The sequence below is a fragment of the Danio rerio genome, chromosome 22 (assembly GCF_049306965.1).
Source record: "Danio rerio strain Tuebingen ecotype United States chromosome 22, GRCz12tu, whole genome shotgun sequence".
In the NCBI taxonomy this organism is placed as follows: domain Eukaryota; kingdom Metazoa; phylum Chordata; class Actinopteri; order Cypriniformes; family Danionidae; genus Danio; species Danio rerio.
In genome coordinates this window covers 5,772,517-5,792,500 of record NC_133197.1, presented here as the reverse complement: position 1 = coordinate 5,792,500, position 19,984 = coordinate 5,772,517, and the positions used below count along the sequence as shown (strand labels likewise).

General features: G+C 37.4%; 4 protein-coding genes across 7 annotated transcripts in view; all 4 read left to right on the top strand.

Annotated features, from left to right (window-relative positions):
- The window catches only part of zgc:171601, a 7,252-nt gene extending 5,803 nt beyond the window's left edge, over nt 1–1,449 (top strand). For both annotated transcript variants that reach the window (XM_073937071.1, XM_003200968.7), the window contains one exon: nt 1–1,449. This exon is cut by the window's left edge and continues 296 nt beyond it. The gene's annotated coding sequence lies outside the window, so the exon portion shown is untranslated.
- The window catches only part of s1pr4 (sphingosine-1-phosphate receptor 4), a 525,180-nt gene that overhangs the window by 286,652 nt on the left and 218,544 nt on the right, over nt 1–19,984 (top strand). The window lies entirely within an intron of this gene.
- Nucleotides 1–19,984, top strand: part of mcm2 (minichromosome maintenance complex component 2) — a 165,922-nt gene that overhangs the window by 109,215 nt on the left and 36,723 nt on the right. The gene's annotated exons all lie outside the window — the stretch shown is intronic.
- Nucleotides 5,838–19,854, top strand: LOC100148050 (uncharacterized). 3 transcript variants are annotated; one of them, XM_021469523.3, is made up of 9 exons: nt 5,838–6,290; nt 7,708–8,046; nt 8,135–8,422; nt 8,514–8,612; nt 9,764–9,796; nt 9,885–9,917; nt 11,245–11,283; nt 15,620–15,957; nt 17,721–19,854. In XM_021469523.3, exons 1-9 carry the CDS (start codon nt 6,251–6,253, stop codon nt 17,757–17,759), a joined length of 1,248 nt encoding a protein of 415 aa, XP_021325198.2. In that variant the 5' UTR covers nt 5,838–6,250; the 3' UTR covers nt 17,760–19,854. The 3 variants fall into 3 exon arrangements, with proteins under 3 accessions (XP_021325198.2, XP_068072502.1, XP_073793173.1); XM_068216401.2 differs by lacking the exon at nt 11,245–11,283 and having other exon boundaries at nt 5,885–6,290; nt 17,721–19,853; XM_073937072.1 differs by lacking the exons at nt 11,245–11,283; nt 15,620–15,957; nt 17,721–19,854 and adding an exon at nt 10,527–10,623 and having other exon boundaries at nt 5,885–6,290.

Sequence of the window (19,984 nt, the reverse complement as noted above, 5' to 3'; positions counted from 1 at the left end):
ATGTTGATCTAAATTAGTTCACATTCAGACTCATTAAACAAAAAAAGTACTTTTAAATATCAAATTTTTATATTTAAATTATTTATCCAGCTAAAGAACAAAATTCAGCACAAAATGCTCAAATTTATAGGTGATACACTCTTCTAAAGGTACAAGAGCTGTCACTGGGCAGGTACCTTTTCAAAAGGGAAACATTTGTACTTAAACAGTCCATATTGGTATCTTAAAGCAGTGGTTCTCAAAGTGGGGGTAAGGACCCCCCGAGGCGTCGCAGGACAATATAGGGGGGTCGCCTGGTGATTTATAGTTAATTTATTGTTACTATATACTATATAGGTATTATAGTAGCTTATAGTTACTAGTTCTATTGGATTGCGGCCCCTGGGGTAATTACATTATTATTTAAGACACATCAATAGCGTCAGATGCAGCAGATTGATTTTATAACACCAGGTTAAACTTTCTGGCCCATTTACAGCACTCACATACACTAAAGAAATTAAACAAAAAATACACTTGGGTCTATTGGTGTGTGTGTGTGCACCATTGCATGCAAGGTTTCTGTATTTATAACCATCTCAGAGGATATTGGGGGTCGCGAGTCAATGGCATTGTCATTTTGGGGGTCGCGGGCTGAAAAGTTTGGGAACCCCTGCCTTAAAGGTATATATTAGTACCTAAAAAATTTAAAAGGTAAACATTTGTACTTTTTCGGTACTAATATGTACCCTTTAGATACAAATGTCTAACTCTTAAAAAGGTAACACCTCAGTGACAGCTCCTGTACCTTTATTTCTAACAGCATATAGGTTATAGATCTCTGGGTCAGGTAAAAATCTGAATTTTCATTAGGGTCAAATCTCCGGAAGAAGTTGGTCATAACAAAACTTCAATTTAATAAACATGCAAATACATAAATGAACCATTTGGAGGGGAAAAAGAAACCTATTTTAAATGCATTCATAGGAAAAGTGGTATGGCAAGTGACACAATTTAAGCGTCAGTGACCAGCGGTAGGTCAAAAGTAACATTGTGCAAAATACAGTAGTTTAATGTAAGAAATAACTACAAAATGTTCTAAGGCTTAGTATAGCCAAAAATATTGGTTTTATGGAAGAATACAACACTATGCATCATATTGTATAAGACTATTATGATTGTTTCCTTTTTTTCTTATTTATTAATGCTTATACTTTGGTCATTGACCTGCAAAATTTGCATAATTGCAATCAGAGACCAAATTTAAGACCGGTCGTGTATTTTAGCTGTTGTAAATGAGCTCATTTAAAGAAACACTCAATCACACTTGTACTTATTTAGTGACCAAATACATTGTTATGTTTTGTTGCAGTAAGATTCAGTATTTTGAGAAGCAGCAAGTAATATTTTTGCATTGTTTTGTAACTACTGTCAAGTCTTAATTTGAATAATAAAAGTGGACAACATGCGTGTATGTGTGATGCTGATTTAATACTATCACCTTGCTTTCAGTTTAAAAGCTTTTGGCTTGTTTTACGTCAGAATATGTACAAATATTGAAGTATATTCAGTAGAATATTGAATTTATTTTAATATTTGTTTTAAAAAAGAGAAACCTGTGTGTTAAATTAGTTCACTACACACAAAGTGTAGCATTCCCAGCTGAACAGATGCACTTTACTCTCAGGGACTGATGTTTATAAAGTGTTTTAATCTTCAAAATAAATCATCGTAAGAGCTGAATAAAAGAAACAAAGAAACAAATAATATTCATTACACATATCCTTGAAATGACGTTAAACAAATGCTCATAACTAGCCAATAAACTGATAAATACACATTTACAATACACATTTCTCAAATTCACTGTACAGGCATAAAATATAAATGTAATTAACTTTACAGGGATAAGTCTAAATAATTTGAATTGCTATAAAACTAACAATGGCAATATTTAATGCAGATAAAGCATTTATGACCTTATAAATTACAATTAGACTCCAATATAAACAGCTTTAACGATTAATTAATTTTAGCTCAATTAGTGATGTTATTTTTAGAAAGATAAATCTAAAACACATAAAATGACCAAAATAAAGACCTTAATGGCTGTTAATGTCCCATTTGTAGAGCAAATTATAATAAAAAAATAAATGACATGCCTTTTCTAAAAAACTAACAAATAATATCGATAACACTGAAACTCAAAATCCTTTTATATGTGCTAACAACAATTAAATGCTAACCAAAAGACCGTTAACAACTATAAACTTTCACAATAAACAGTCTTTTTAAATTTCTCTGATTAACATATCAACAATACCTTGTGCCCTTCATCAGCCAGGAGCTAAAAGTCAGAAAAAACCTTTTTGACTGCCTTTATGATAATCTTAACAGAGAGCACTCCAAAGTCCTTTCCTTTATAACGCTAAACACTTCACCTATAACTTCTTCAATGTGCACACTACGGTCTGATTTAAGACAACAGCACCCTCTACTGGATGGAGGCAGAAGTGTCCGTGATTTAACAATTTAAAGGTCATCTACACAAAGTGAAATATTTCAAGCCTTCATTTGTTTCAGTTTTAATGATTATAGATTAAAGATTTGAACATTTCATGCGACCATTTAAAAAAAGGATCTTATCCACATGTTGGCTTCCTGAAATTTGTGTTAATGTACTGTATTATGTCCTCAGTATTTCTTGGGCCTCGTTTTGCACTAGTTACAGCATCAAGGTGCTGTGGCATGCCGGCAATCAGCCTTTGACACAGTTGAGGTGTTATGGTAGCCCAAGTTGCTTTGATATCAGCCTTCAGCTTGTCTGCATTTCAGGGTCTCTGATCCCTCATCTTCCTCTTGACAATAACCCATAGATTTTCAAGGTGAGTTTCCTGGCCCATTGAGATACCATGTTCCTTAAACTGGGTACTGGTAGCTTTGGCACTGTGCAGGTATCATAGTCCTGCAGGAAAATAAAATCATCATCTCCAAAAAGCTTGTCGACAGCAGGAAGTGCTCTGAAACGTCCTGGTATATGACTATAGACTTGGTAAAAGACAACGGACCCACACTAGCATATGACATGCCTCCCCTAACCATCACTGACTTAGGAAACTTCACAAAGGACTTTAAGCTGCTTCACTTTGTGTCTCCCCTCTCTTCCTCCAGACTCTGGGATTTTGATTTCTAGATTAAATTAAAGAGGACTTGGGACCACTGCGCAACAGACCAGTACTTTTTCTCTTTAGCCAAACGCTGACTATTTTAGATTTGCTTTAGTTCAGGACTGGCTTGACACATGGAAATCTACAGCTTTAGGTCATGTTATGCAGACTAGGGTTGGGCATCTAAGCTATAATGCCGATCCGATACGCATCTCGATACAAAGAATACGATCCGATATATTAGCGATACATTTGTGACATATTGCGATGCGACACGATACGATTCACACCCATATCACGATACAATGCGATATTTCAGCACTAACTAATTAGATCAAGTTTATGAGATGATGTAAAAGAGGATGCTGTGCCATTGAATGAGTTTGATTATTTATAAACCAAGCAAAACCAAGACTTTTTTTACAAACTGGCTTTTCTCTCAGAGCCAGAGTGTCAGTTTACAGTAGAGGGCCATTTTAGAACCTATAGCACATATTATTTAAGTATTTTCAAGATAAACTGAATGTATAAGTGCAATATATATTAAATTATATATATTTGCACTCTTTCAACATAAAGGTTGAGCATTGCACAACAAGAATTGTGATTTAACTTTTCAACTATGAAAACAAGTTTTACAAAGATATATTTTGCCACTGATTATTCAAAACTTAAGGTCGTGATCTAGCAGTGTTATGCTGCTTTGAAACATCACTGTCACTGTAAACAACAGGCTAATAAAAATATAACAAACCAGCAATCTTCTTGCTGTGAGGTGGTCAAACTACCCACTGTGCCACCGTGACACCCATTATTTTTATCATTATTATTATTAATATTATTATTATTATTATAATTAAATAAAAATTAACAGGAGGAGGTGTTTAAAACCGCCTAGTGCGGCAGTATAGAGAGGGCGGCGTCCGCAACACCCAGTTATATCCGCGCATAGGGTGGCAGAATAGAGGTCCGCTATACCCACGCGTCCTCAGTTATATCCGCACATAGGGCGGAAGAATAGAGGTCCGCGACACCCACGCGTCCTCAGTTATATCCGCGCATAGGGCGGAAGAATAGAGGTCCGCGACACCCGCGCGTCCTCAGTTATATCCGCGCATAAGGCGGCAGAATAGAGGTCCGCGACACGTCACTTCATTTTCATAACCGGTCACTTTCGTTTTCACATTGGGGTTGAGGGCGGCGTGATCGTCCTCTGCCTAGAGCAGCAGTTCAGCTTGCTCCGGCCCTGCAGATGAACAATGCAATAACATCCGTTATTGGCATAGAGCGCACAAAACTTTAGATTTAAAACTCAGTGGGGAATAAAATGTTTGTTTTGCTTCTCGCGCTTTCTGAGGGCGCACCACTAGCTTCATCCGCACACCTGATACACTGAGTTGTAGTGTAAGTGTACACATCCGCAAATCCGTTGCTAAGGCTTACTTTATGTAGGTCGATTAAATTATGCGCCAAAAACAGGTTGACAACACTTGTTAATAAATAAAAAATACATTCTATATTAAAAAAATAAGCTGTATCTCGGAAAAACCGATGCATCTCGCAAAAACCGATGCATCTCGATTTGCTTCCATAATTTCATTCATCCTCTGCTGCTCAACCGATGCACTCGCATCGTGCATGCGCATGACCGCGTATCGATACATATCGATTAATCTTCCCATCCCTAATGCAGACGTCTGCATGTGGTGGTTCCTGATGCTCTGACACCAGCCCTAGTCGCCCTTGCTTGACAATCCTCTCAAGGCTATGATAATACTGTGCACCTTTCCAGCCACATTTTTCACTTCCTCTTAGCACTCTGTGAGCATCCAGCAATTGCCTTGAGACTCCTCTTCATGGAGGGTTCCAAATGATGGTCTTCTGCACAACCGTCAAGTCAGCAGTCTTTCCCATAATTGTGAAGCCTATTATGCCAGACTGAGACAATTTCAAGGCTTTGTGTAATTAGTGGACTAGATTGAGACACAGGGAGCCTACAGTGTTGAATTTTGTCATTATATTCTAATTTTGTGAAATACTGGATTTGGGTTTTTTACGTCTTTATTCCATGATCATTAAAACTGAATCAAAAGAAGGCTTGAAATATTTCACTTTGTGTGTAGTGAACTAATATAACACACAAGTTTCACTTTTTGAAACTAATTATTGAAATAAATAAACTTTTCCTCTATTCAATTTTTTGGCACATACCTGCATGATGACAGTTCTGAAATTTCGTGGACTTTGCCTGTTTAGTAGGCTAACTCTTGCTTTAAGTCCTTTGTAGACAAAGCTTAAGATTAGTCCAAATAGGTCTGCTTTAAATAAGTGTTAGCTACAACCTTTTTTACAATTATTAATTTGTCAAAGTAAATTAGCTTTAAAGCCAATGTTATTCCAATGTATATAGGACATTACGTGACACGTTGAATGGATGTTTAATTTCAGTTGATCAACGCCAAAACACAACTAAACTATCACGATTAAATTCTCAGAATCAGTAAAAACTAGCATAAACCAGCTAAGTAGCATAAAACATACACTTACCGGCTTATACAGTTTTTTTAGCAGGGTAAGTTATTTTCAGTTTAGAAATTATCTTATAGAGCTGCGTGTGGAAAAAACACTGTAAAGTTAGAGTTTACCTATTTGTAGCATCTACATTTTCTCACTTTCTTCAGTGCCCCGTTTACACAGCGTGAGATAGTAGATGTGGTTTACGCCATCTCTGTACTGGCGCGGGAATCTCCTTTTCTTTTTTTGGCGCGGGATTCCAGAACGTCGTCACGGTGACGTAGAAAACTCAGGTAGCCTATGTATTGAGGAAACACCTTACTATCCTGCAGAAAAAAGTCAGACAGAGATGCCGTTTTCTCTGGAAGGATTAGGAAATTCGGTCGAACTCTTTATTTTGATCTGTTTCAGATCTGAATTGCCCTATCCTCATTAATGCTTGCTTACAACTGAAAACATCACACATTCACAGTAACAGTAAAATTAGGCAGTTATTAACCGTATTTAGCTCTTTTAACGATGGGACGAGCTGATCGACCGTTTTGAGATTCAACGGAAGGCATAATGTGTTCACTCATCTGAGGAGAAATATGCCGTTTGTTTTGTTTTTCGTTCCGCTACTTCTGGACGGTGAGTAGATTTTACTTGTTATTTGACGATTTGATGTGTGTTTTGCCTATGAACTCAATTCTTTCTCAGTCTCCTTTATTTTTAAATGTGCACTTAAAATTGATTTTGTGAAGACTTGAACAGGATTAAAATATTAGAGTGAAATATTTTACTCCAAACCTGTATTTGAAAGTAGAGATATTCACTCCCCACTTTAAGGTCAACTGTAAGGGTAATTAGAGAAGATAAACGCAAGTAAAAAGAACAAAAGTGAACTAGATTTGAGGGCGACACGGTGGCTCAGTGGTTAGCACTGTCGCCTCAAAGTAAGAAGGTTGCTGGCCCTGCTGAAAAATCCAGCTTAGCTGGTTTTAGCTGGTCGACCAGGCTGCTTTCAGAGGGGTTTTGGCCATTTCCAGGCTGGTTTCCAGCCATTTCCAGCATGGTCTTAGCTGGTCAAGCTGGGAGATGACCAAGAAAAACCAGCTTGACCAGCCTAGCCAAGCTGGGAGTCCAGCCAAAACCAGCTATATCCAGCTTAAACCAGGCTGTTCAAGCTGGTTTTAGCTGGATTTGGTTGGTAATTTTCCAGCCTGACCAGCTAAGACCAGGCTGGAAATGGCTGGAAACCAGCCTGGAAATGGCCAAAACCCCTCTAAAACCAGGCTGGTCAACCAGCCAAAACCAGCCCACCAGCCTGGGCTGGTTTAAGCTGGATCTTTCAGCAGGACGTAGGTTTGCTCTTGACATTGGTGGGGACAGGGTAATACCACCGCCCCTCCCCCAAATCCCAAGAATTTATGAATATTATTTTCATTTTGTTTTTTGTAATATGCTACTATTAATTATATAACTCCAGCATGCTTATATAATATTAATGCTCTTAAAATATATTATAAATTAATCCTCTTTTCATACTATTTATTCAGTTAAGTAGTGTAATGTTAAAAAAAATTATTAACAGGTTAATATTGACAGCAAAATTTTTTAAGTCAATAAAATCATGGGTGGGGACATTTCAATGGGTCGTGGATACTGATGGGGACACATCCCCTTTGTCCATGCTAAATCTACACCCCTGGTTGCTGGTTTAAGTCCCGGCTGGGTCAGTTGGCATTTCTGTGTGGAGTCGGCATGTTCTCCCCGTGTTGGCGTGGGTTTCCTCTGGGTGCTCCCCCAGTCCAAACACATGGGCTATAGGTGAATTTAATAAACCAAAATGGGCGTAGTGTATGAGTGTGAATGACTGTAAATGGGTGTTTCCCAGTACTGGGTTGCAGCTATAAAGGGCATTAGCTGTGTAAAACATATGCTTAATAAGTTGGGGGTTCATTCAGCTGTGGCTACCCCAGATTAATAAAGGGACTAAGCCAAAGGAAAATGAATGAATGAACTGTATTTGTCCAATTGAAGTCTCAACAACGTCTCTGTTCTGCAGGTGTGTTTAGTTTTATGGATGTAATTACATCAGTGCCAGTGAAAGAAGGAGATTCTGTCACTTTATACGCCGATGCCATAGAAATTCAGAAAGCTGATCTGATATTGTGGACGTTTGGACCTGACGGCACCCGGATAGTTCAGTTCAACAGAATGGCCAATAAAATCTCACTATATGAAGAGATTCTTGATGGGAGATTCAGAGACAGACTGAAACTGGACAGTAAAACAGGATCTCTGACTATGAGAAACACTACAGTCGCAGACTCTGGACTTTACAAACTCGAGCTCATTGGCGGAAAAGAGGTCCCACCCAAGAAATTCAAGATTATTGTTTCTGGTGAGTGACTTTGCGAATGCATTCAGTTTGATAGTATTAGATTGCAGTATACATCCTTTCATAAACTATATTCTTGCACACTTTTCAGCTCCTCTGTCAATTCCTGCTGTTATAAGAGACCCTTCATCCCCATCTTCATCAGTGCAGTATTGTTCAGTGCTGTGTTCAGTGGTGAATGTGAGCGCTGTGAGTCTCTCCTGGTACAAAGGAAACAGTGTATTGTCCAGCATCAGTGTGTCTGATCTCAGCATCAGTCTCTCTCTACCTCTGGAGGTGGAATATCAGGATAAAAACACCTACAGCTGTGTGATCAACAACACCATCAGCAATCAGACCACACATCTGGACATCAACACACTCTGTCAGCCATTTAATGGTAAAGAAGTGCCGACATTAGCCAGTTAATCAATGTTGGTCATATTAATTAACACACTGATATGGTTTCTCACTCTCCATTTTATCTCCAGGTTGGTCCCCAAATCATACAGCATTGGTTTGTGTTTGCATCGTGCCTGCAGTCTTGTGTGGACTTTACTTTTACCATCAACACAGAATTTCTAAACGAGGTGTGTTTCAGTTTTATTGCACACAAGTGAGTTTTATTATGGTCCTAACTAATAATGAGATCAAATTAACTGGTGCTTACTGACTGTAATGTTAACTGATACTCTTCATCACAAAGGCTAGAGAATAATATATATATATATATATACCCATATATGTACCGCTCAAGGCAAACTTATTAGCTATCCTGTGTTATTTTTATTATTTTTCAAAAGTACTGTTCAATGAGAAGTTTTTAAGAGACACATTTTTAAACGTCATAGTTTTAATAACTAGTTTCCTTCATCTATCATGATGACAGCACATTATATCTTAAAGTGGTTTGTTCTTTTGCCAATAGGAAAAAAATAAATTCTTAAGAGGCTAATAATATCGCTGGTAATAATATCATTTGGTAAATACTTGAAAAAGTTGAACAATTTCTCTTGTTTTTTGGATTGTTTTGCTATGTGGTTTATGTTAATAAAGAACTAAGTTGGAGAACTTAGGCCGTTGTTTATTAATGCTACGTTTTCTTAAAGTTACGAGTCATATTTTAATAAGGATCATAACAAGGGCTAATAATTTTGTCTTTAAATGTTTATAAAGTTGAAGTCAAAATTATTAGCCCCTCTGAATTATAAGCCCGCCTGTTCGTTTTCTTCCCCAATTTCTGTTTAAAGGAGAGAAGATTTCTTCAACACATTTCTAAACATAACGGCTTTAAAAGCTGATTTATTTTATCTTTGCCATATTGACAGTAAATAATATTTGACTAGATATTTTTTAAGACACTTCTATACAACTTTAAGTGACATTTAAAGGCTTAACTAGGTTAGTTAGGCAGGTTAGGGTAATTAGGCAAGTTATTGTATAATGATGGTTTGTTCTGTAAACAATCAAAATAAATGTGCTTAAAGGGGCTAATAATTTTAACCTTAAATGGTTAATAAAAAATTAAGAACTGCTTTTATTCCAGCCGAAATGAAACAAATAAGGATACCCTTAGAAGAAAAAATATTATCAGACATACTGTGAAAATTTCCTTGCTCTGTTAAAAATAATTTGGGAAATATTTAAAAAAGGAAAAAAAAAAATAAGGGGGGCTAATAATTCTGTCTTCAACTGTAAATCTACTTACAAGATGTTGTCTATCTGTGTTTGTTTTCTGCAGGCAATAAAACATCTAATAAGAACAGAGAAAATGGTAAGCTATTCTGTATAACTATAGAGTAAACCTTGCTTGTGATCATACAATGGGCTTTAAATTAAATGTATGATTTTGGTTGAAACAGGCACAGTTCCTTTGCTACTTGTGGAGGCAGACGGTAAGAGATTGTGTAATGTTTTACTACAGTATACATGATTAAAATCAATTGTATGTGTTTTTTCGCAATGTAATAAAGCCGATTAGTTCAGAAAAGCTAGAGACGTTACCATTATGACGTCTATCAGACGTTAGATTTCGGTTGCCAAGCCTGACGAATAAATGTCAGTATTTGACATCAATATGACGTTGGTTTAAGATATTGAATCGACGTTGGATTTTGGTCAATTTCCAACACAATCTAAAATCAGCAAAACATCAACATCCCTTCGTCTTATAACATTGTGTGTCTGCTGGGTAGTATTTATGTTACACAAAATCAAGAAATTTCAGAAACACAATGCAGAAATAGGGATGTTATGCTGGAGTTTTGCAAATATTGTCAATGTTAAGGAATATTTTATTATTGTTACTAAAAGATGAATTGTTCATGATATTGTCAGAACCTTTCCAGACTGTTGCCCAATATTTAGCTATACAATATGCAGTAGTCAGCATTTAAAGTAAATCAAAAGCCTTTTATCAACTTCAATAAGAAACATAAACACTCATCCTTGTATTAGGACAGCTTTGATTAACGTTTATGAATCACTTCAAACCTTACTGAGAGGTGAGGCTGGAGAGATAACAGGAGGAGCCGGTTTACACACTGTCCTCAGGTGAGGGTGTGACTGAGACTGAAAGCAAGGAAATCCATATCAACCACTCAAACAAACACTGTAGCGTAAATAGCAGTTATTTGAGAATGATTCATTTAATGTGCAGACATATTTTTCTTTGAACTTGAAATATTAAATATACATAAGTCATGAGTAAATGAGTTGAAATAACACAATCTTAGAGGTTTTTTGGGGACAACTTGATTGTTTTATGTTCAATCCACTTAAACGTGGAGCCTAGTATTATTTACAGTGACGGCTACTTGCCACAAAACATTGTTCTAAACCATAATAGTTTATTAAGTGTTTAATTAAATGCTAAGCTGAAAGAAACGAAAACAGCTGATGGAGTATACACTAACATCAGGGACAGAGTGGGACTCCTTTTCAGGGTTTCCCAAAACCATCGTTAGCCAACTAATGTTGCAAGTTCCGTCGTTACAAACAGTTTGTTGATTTGCCGTTTCCCAAATCCGTCGCTCCAGCGAACATTCGCAAACTGCGTCGTAGGGATGGGCGATACCACAATTTTTTCATTCGATACGATACCGATACTTTTTATTAAAAATTTTAGTCATTTTTACCGTATGTGGCATATTTGTTTCAGGAACATACAGTCTGTTCTTGCAAATTATCATACAGATTGATATTTGGGTTTGTTTTCAACAGGCAGGTGCACGTCTGGTCAAGAGGATGATGTAGAAAAAAGTAAGTTACAGCACAACTGTGAGAGGCAAAACCAGACGTAATGAACCCTTTCATACATCCGGTGCAGTGCAGTGTTTTTATCAGTTTTAGCTGTCGTTTCAAGAGTTCACACTTAGCTGATAATCAATAAAGCGTATTTGGCATGCTGTCCCAGGAGAGAGCCCTGAGCTCTTAATATCCTCGAGCCCGGGGCTCCCTCCCGTTAGAAGGGCGAGAGGGGAATTCGAGGTCAGGTAGGTCTCGAGAACTCCCCTGCTTGTCACCGTGAGAAGTGTAAACTAAGGTTGTATTGGGTGATAATTTGTTTTAGTCTATTGACTATGGTTTATGTTTTTGGACGGTGGGAGGAAACTGGGGAACCCGGGGAAAACCCACGCAAACACGGGGAGAACATGTAAACTCCACACAGAAACACCAACTGGCCCGATGGGATGGACCGGCGGTGTTCTTGCTGTGTGGCAACAGTGCTAGCCACTGGGCCACCGTGTCGCCCGATCAGAAAAAAAGTGGGAGGATGTAGGGGTGGAAAGGAGGGGAGCTTCAAGACGAAGATAACTGGAGTGAAAAACTCAGGTTATTTATAATGCTTCCGTAATCATCTAATAGGGCAGGTTACGGAGCTAACAAGGAGCCAGCCGTGTTGATTATAAGCACGTGATCCTCTCGAAATTCGTTTATGAATAAACAGCACTTAATAGTTTCAGGTATCATTTTCATGGCACACTTTCCTGCCTCAACTATACTGTCCTATATATAATCAAGATATAACCTCCCCCAAAAATGTTATTAAATAAAGCACAAGTACCCATCTGTGCACCCATAGGCGTGCTTGTCTGAAAAAGGAGGTGTGTCTTATTGACTCATTGCTAATTTGAACCAACTGAGCACACTGCCGAACAATATAATCAACGGCACATTTTTTAGTTGTTGCTGTTATTTCAAGAGCGCATTAGTGATAGGCGGGTCCCAATAGCATATACACGTTGCTTATGACACACACAGGGATGCGCAGCAGCACACAAACATCTTCAAATATGAAGAATGTAAGGATTAAAATGTAAAGGATCATTATTGTCTACATGAATATACAAACCGCTACCTCATCCCACACATTTTTTACCTCAGGGAACTAGTGAATCTGGCTCATTCTGTAGATGTTACACCCAAAACACACCCATAACTCATGAAGAGAATAAGGACAATCCTGTTAGATCATGCGCCTGGCACACAGACTGATTTTCCTGCCCCTAAAATGGCAAAGATGGGATCCTGTGAGCTGTGCTTTAGATTGGGTCGCAAGAATGCAAAATATTTCTACATGAGATCCCACTTTATTGTGGGTTACCCCTTTAAGAATGTGTTGTGCACATCGCAGGCTGGAAAATAAAAAAATATTAATCAAACACCGTTCTATGCAATGAAAACAAGTGCAGACCCCCTGCTTTACACCATGCACTTAGGTCATTAAAATAGATCCCAAAAAGTCTGACAGCCCCTGGATAATAAAGGATTATGAGAGAGTCAGATTGAAGCTGAAACCATTGCCAATGTGAGAAAGTGAAACTGAAAGTAGAGCTAATGAGTGATGGTGAGCTGTTTTAAACAAGTCAAGCAAGGCTGGAAGTACTGTAGGTGTTTGACCACTAACTGGCCGACAACTACAACACATTTTTATGCAGTGAGTTATCATCACACAGAGATTAGACTGGTGTCTTCGGTATTATTAAGCAATTAAACCTGTTTCGTGTGGGAGATGTGGGAAGAATAAGGCGTTGCTTTGTGGATATTTGCCCAGTTTTTAAGGTTTATTGTCAACCAACGAGCAATCCCAGCCGTAGGAAGAGACTTGTTGGATCATGTTGACTAATTCACATGGAATTTGGTAGGCCTGACCTTAAATCCCTCATGAGAAAAAGTTATTAAATGTATTTGAGTTTTGTTTGTTTCCAATATATTCAATTTGCTTTTAGTGATTTTGGCTAAAGATGAAAAACTGTTGAGTTTAGTACCAATAATGGAGTAATAAGTTATAAATCAGCCTCAAGTGCAAGCTATTTGATTGGTTGGCTTGGTAGCTGTCTCCAGTGTGGGTGGGACCGAGAGCCACGCAAACCCATTGGAGTGAGTGTTTACAATTGGGGAGCTCCGTGAAGAAACTCTACATGGAAACTTTTGTTTTGTGTTTACCTTATGATTATAGTTGTTGCATGTCCGCTGGTTCCTGCCTTTGAATGAGTGAGTTTGAGCTACTTGTATACCTGAGGTACGGTACGGGTCGGTATGGGTCACCTTTATCAAGCTATTTTTTTTTACTGCCTTTTGGTGGGCGTGGTGTACGACAGAAAGTTTCAGACGACGTAATTTTTGCTGGGGGAAATGTCACAGTAAAGCCGCAAGGGTCGTTCACATATCATATGAGAAGCACTTTTCACAAAACAGATGCTTTATACACATAAATACTTGTGTATAAATGTTCATTACTAACCTTTCTATAAACATGACTTGATTATAACTGCAGATCAATGAAAGTGTGAAATAGTCTACTGTAATGTCTGTAATTATATAAAATAAATATATAAATACAACATTTATGAACACATACAGACCCTTACAGTCTCCGATATGTTACCAATTACAGAAAAACCACACACAGCAGACATTTAGTCCTTATTTGGGTTCAAAAACAACACGAAATAAAGCCTAATGTCAGAGCAAACTATTCTGATTTCATAAAAGTCCATATGGTGATGATAACAGTTAAACATGGCAGTTTGTTCATGTTTTGGGTGGCAGAAGCATCATTTGCTTCTTTTTTTCCCGGTTTCTCCTTTGCTTTTTCACGCTTCATTCTTGACAGGGAGTCACTTCTGACAAGTTTGGATATCAGAGCGCTTCAATGATCATGCGCATGTTAATATTTTGATCTCAAAAAGTTCATTGTTTCAAATATAGACGCGCAACAAGCTCTCTGGAGAACCTGAAACTGATCGCGCTCGAAAAACAACAACAGGACACAGCAGATTTTGTTCTTCATGGCTTTGTAGCTGTTCATCCAGACAATGTTGTTTGAGCTCTGGTCAACCATAGCTTGTTATTATTTGTATATAGTATTACGGTGTAATGTCCCGGCTGTTTTTAAAAATGGCAGTTTGTTTGTTTTCATTTTCCTGCTTCTGCGAGTGACGTACCTCTGTAAACGATAGCGTTTAGCTGCATGTCTAGCTCCGCCTTATGGTACCCTTTAGGCCAGTTGGTACCCTTTGCAAAGGGTGACCAAAAAGTGGTACGGTTTGCTTTTAGGTACCCTTTGACAATGGAAACGGCCATAAAAGCGTACCGAACCGAACCGTACCGTACCACTCAGTGGATACAGGCATGAAGTACATAAAGTAGCGTTTAAAAAAACAAAAAACGCATAAAGAACCACGATACAGAGGTGCAAAATAACCTACTGCCAGCTAGCGTTTCGGAAGTGCAGAGCAACACAAAAAGCCCGTAGAAGCATAAATGCATGACTACGTGCAAGGCAAGCACCATGGGTCACGCCGATCACTTGACGCAGAATTATAAATCAGCCTTTAAGCTTATATGGGCAATAGTAAGTCATGAAATTTAGTTAGCATGACATGAAAACACTTGTGACAAAAAAGTTATACAATGTATTTATGTTTTGTTTAATAGCTTCCAATATAGTCAACTATTTTTTTGGGGTGAGTTTGGCCCATGATGAACAGTTAACTTGTATTTTCAAACTACCAGCAAGGATCTGTCGAATTAGAATTGTGTCGGGATAGAAATGTAGGGATGAGTCAATACAATATAAATTATATCCGTATCAAAAAGCCCCCTGGTGGCCAAGGAAGAAAAAGAAAGAAAACTAAGAAGTAGAAGAAAAACAGCACCAAGGTGGATGTAATTTTATGTAATGCGAAGTAAAAGAGGTGATAAAAAAGGTGAAAGTCAAGTCTAATAGTTTAAAGTAATGTAATAAGAGTAAAAGTGAAAGTGAAAGTATAAAAGTGAAAGTCGTTACATGTGGCCAAGTATTGTGACCCATACTCAGAATTTGTGCTTTGCATTTAACCCATCCAAGAGCGTGTACACACACACACACACACACACACACACACACACACACACACACACACACACACACACACACACACACACACACCGTTCGGAGCAGTTGGAAGCCATTTACCTGGGCAATGGGCACCAGATAAAATCATACCTAGGGCAGCAAAAATTATTGCAAAACAGCTTATAGGCACATTGCAGACTATATATATATATATATATATATTTCATCTGAAAAATGTTTCTGTTTGTTCTCCAGGTGTGTTTGTGAAGGAAGATAAAATCACGCTGATGCCAGTAATGGAGGGAGAAACTGTAACACTACAAGCCGATGCTACTGAAATAAGGGAAATCGATCTGATATTGTGGACTTTTGCCAATTTCAAAGGATGCAGTAGTGCTAACTTTGTCACCATAGCTACTCTGAATAAAATGAACTCAAATGAATCCGTTAAGCAGTTCAGAGACACTCTGAAACTGGACCACACGACTGGATCTCTGACCATCACAAAAATGACAGCCAAACACTATGGATTTTATAAACTGCAGATGATCAGACGAGGACAGATGGACTTTCATACGTTCAGCGTTTTTAATGTGAGTAGATTGAGTCTTTCAATATATTATTTGTTTGAAAACTGATAATACTGGGGCGTCACGGTGGCGCGGTGAATAGCACGATCGCCTCACAGCAAGAAAGTTGCTGGTTCGAGCCCCGGCTTGGTCGGTTAGCATTTCTGTGTGGAGTTTGCATGTTCTCCTCATGTTGGCGTGGGTTTCCCCCACTAGTCCGAAGATGTGGAGTAGGGGAATTGGGTAAGCTAAATTGTCCATAGTGTATGAGTGTGAATGAGTGCGTGTGGGTGTCCAAATACAGTCCAAGCATGTGCAAGCTCTTTTAGTGCAAGATTATTTCAACCCCGGTGTTACAGAGAAAGATTACAGGAAATCATTTTTACCAACAGTGATCAGATTGTATAACCAAAGTCATAGTAGAAGAATTATGCTGAATTGTAATAGTTATTAGACATGGACAAGTGTTTACTCGTTGTTTGAAACTGAGGTGTGCAGTATGACTATAATTGTATTATTGTTTTATACATATGTAACGTATTTTATTTATTTTTAGTAGGGGTGTCACGATTTTGATTTTAAATCGAATTTATGCTCAATTTCGATTATCGAATCAAAAAATACAATCGTCGATGCTGCCACGCCCCCATGTCACGTCAGCTTGGCTTGCCAAGCGGGAAAATAACAGGCTTGTTGAAGTGCTTGTTGAACTGCAGAAGCAGGAGACCCGTCGACAGAGCTTAAACCCTCTCCTCTTTCAATGAAGTCGCCGGTGTGTAAGCATTTTGGATTTCCAGTGAGTTATGTTGACAACGTTCGTGTTGTCGACAAAAAAAACACAGTTTTGCAAGCTCTGCTATGTACGTATTACGTACGGTTCGATAGACAACACCGGCATCGCGATCCTCCGCCCGCCCCCGTTGCGAATCCGCTCCCGAAAAGTACACACTCAGGCCCTGTTTACACTGTCTTTGTTTTTAAATGGCATTTTAGAACGACAACGATTTGACATCCACAGTGGCGTGTAGCATTTCTGAGCAGCCCTCCTTCCTCACTACCTCTGAAAATGCACATCACGTGACCACACAGACACAGACGCACACACAGCCTTGCGCTCGAGACAGCAGTTCCAGGCAGTCAGAGGACTGCTTCAATCTTTCACTCACTTGTACTTAGTCATTTTAGCGAACACCTCAGATACTGTTGGCTGGTTCCTGTTGGTTGTGCGTCTTTTTTTACTGACGCCATTATAGCGACACAGATCACTGCCTATTCACGAGTCCCGCAGAAAAAGTGATTAACAGGGGGTAATTATGTGTGTATCTTGCCTTTATTCATTTACTGTATGATTTGTTTATAGGTAAAACAAAGACCATCCAGGTCAGGTAGTTTAAACGGTAGGCTACAAATAATTAATTGGTCATTAATTAATTAATTATTCATAATCGAAAATCGAATCGAATCGTGCCTTTAGAATCGAAAATGTAATCGAATCGAGGATTTGGAGGATCGTGACACCCTTAATTTTTAGTATGGAGAGCTCTGTTGTGACGTGAATTTCCTTTTTGGGATTAATAAAGTCTAACAAACAAACAATGTTTCCCAGTACTGGGTTGCAGCTGGAAGGGCATCCGCTGTGTAAAACATATGCTGGATAAGTTGGTGGTTCATTCCACTGTGGCAACTTCAAATTAATAAAGGGATTAAGCTGAAGGAGAATGCATGAATGAATAATTTAGTTATTAAACACTTTTTCTTATGTGTCTTCTCTGCTTGCTTTCTTACAGGTTCCAGAGAAAAAAGAGCGGAGACTATACAGTGTATAAACACTGAAATATCATCCCAATTTTAACAGAAACAAACTGTTAATTTTAACAATCAAAGAATCCCAATTACAAAGCAAACAATTGACGAAGTGTTACAAGTCTTAAAATGTGTGTATAAATATGTAAATATGAAAACCTTCTAATTTTTTCTTGCTTTTAATAAAATAAACTAAGATTAAAAATATTAACTTAACCTAAACAAAATGTTTTAGGGATTGTTAGATCAGCGCGACACGGTGACTCAGTGGTAAGCACTGTCACCTTACAGCAAGAAGGTTGCTGGTTCGAGTCCCAGATAGGCCAATAAGCAAACTCTATGTTGAGTTTGCATGTTCTCCCCCTGTTGGCGTGGGTTTCCTCAGGGTGCTCCGGTTTCCCCCACAGACCAAACACGTGGTACAGATGAATACAGGTGAATTGCCGTAGTGTATGAGTGTGTAAAACATATGCTGGATAAGTTGGCGGTTCATTCCACGGTGGTGACCCCTGATGAATAAAGGGACTACGCCGAAGGAAAATGAATGAACGATTGTTAGATCTACCTCATGAAAATCCACATATTTTCATGCTCTCATGTATAATTGTAAATATATATTTATATAATACTAATTTTGGTGTCTTTTAAATTTACATAAGTGATGTTACTTGTATAGAACTCATGTTGGGAAAACATGTAGTGTTTTAAATAACTTTTAGGAAGAAAGATTGCCAAAACATGGTTGAAATAATGTTTCACTCTGTGTTGCACATATACTTATAAAAAGTAGTTCATATCTTGCATACAAAAATGAATAAATAAAACGACTATTTAACAAAAAATCTTAAGTTAGACTATAGGTTACAGGTTTTTCAGTGGAATTAATATTGTTTTTTTTTTTGTTGCATGCTAACTATGATTTTTTCAGTAACTCTTTTTATATGTTGATTTCAACGTTTCAATAAATCTTGAATATTGTTTTGCACATTTTTATTGCATGTGTTACATTTTATGATCCGTTTTAATATTTATTTAGTTTATTTGTTCAGCGATGCCTGAATGTTTGCTGCCCTCTGGTGGAGAATCTACAGTTTAACTCTAACTCACTGTGAATGAAAGACTTATCGTTGTTAGTACTCAGTGATGCCTGAACGTTTTCTGCCCTTTTAGAAATTCTACAGGTCAAGCTGTTTTACTGAACTAATGTCAATTGAAGGCTTTTTAATCTGAAAGTTAAATTTCAACCTCATAATTACAGTAAATATACCATTTTAAAACAATTGTCTGACACTGCTGGAAATTTGCATTACTGGGCAGTGAGTTATAAAACAAAAAAATTGATGTTTCTTTTATTATGATATTTGAAACGCCGTGCAAAAATGTATTTATCAGTTACAAAAACAAAACTGTCATATATCGGAAAACACAACTGCGACAACGCAAACAAACTAATCCCAAACATAGCAAAGGAAATCCATTTTAAAATTCCACACAAAATATGCCCGGTCAATGCATTTATCTCAAAATTTACTGATATTGCAGATACTTGTTCCTTTTGTCAGGAAAATGAGGAAACTTTGACTCGCATGTTTTTTTACATGTAAAATCTCACAAAAGTTTTGGTCAGATCTATATAATTATTTGAATAAATCCCAATCAACAAAACAAATCTTTAAACTGAGATATTATTTGTTATTATTCTAGTCCCAAGAATAAAAATGAAGAAAATATATAACCTTTACATATTGTATGCAAAATTCTTTATCCACAAACAAAAATTACTTAAATCCTCTCCCTCATTTAGCCATTTTTAAATTGAAATTGATTCCTTGCTCAAAGCCATAAATCTATCTAACAACAAAAAATTCTGCAATTAGAAACTTATGAAAATATCATGCTCAGTATGTTAGTAATTAATGCTTTCTGAATTTCTTTTTTAAAATTTAATTTTGTACTTTGCCTTTCTTCATTTTGTTCTCTTTTTTTCTTTTCTTTCTATTACTTTTTTTTTTACTTATTGTTCTTATAACTTTGTAATTGCATATTCTTGTATTCAAATCTTCAGATCACTTCATGATTTATATTGTACATTTCTTCTTTTCTAAATAAAAGTTTATAAAAAAAAAACAACGCAAACAAACTAAAAAGGTTAGCACTGATTCTTTCGTTTTCTCAGCTGTAGTTTACATGATTTGTTTATTGGTTTGTTTGTGTGAGGTGTGCTGAAAGTTATGTTGGTGAACTTACT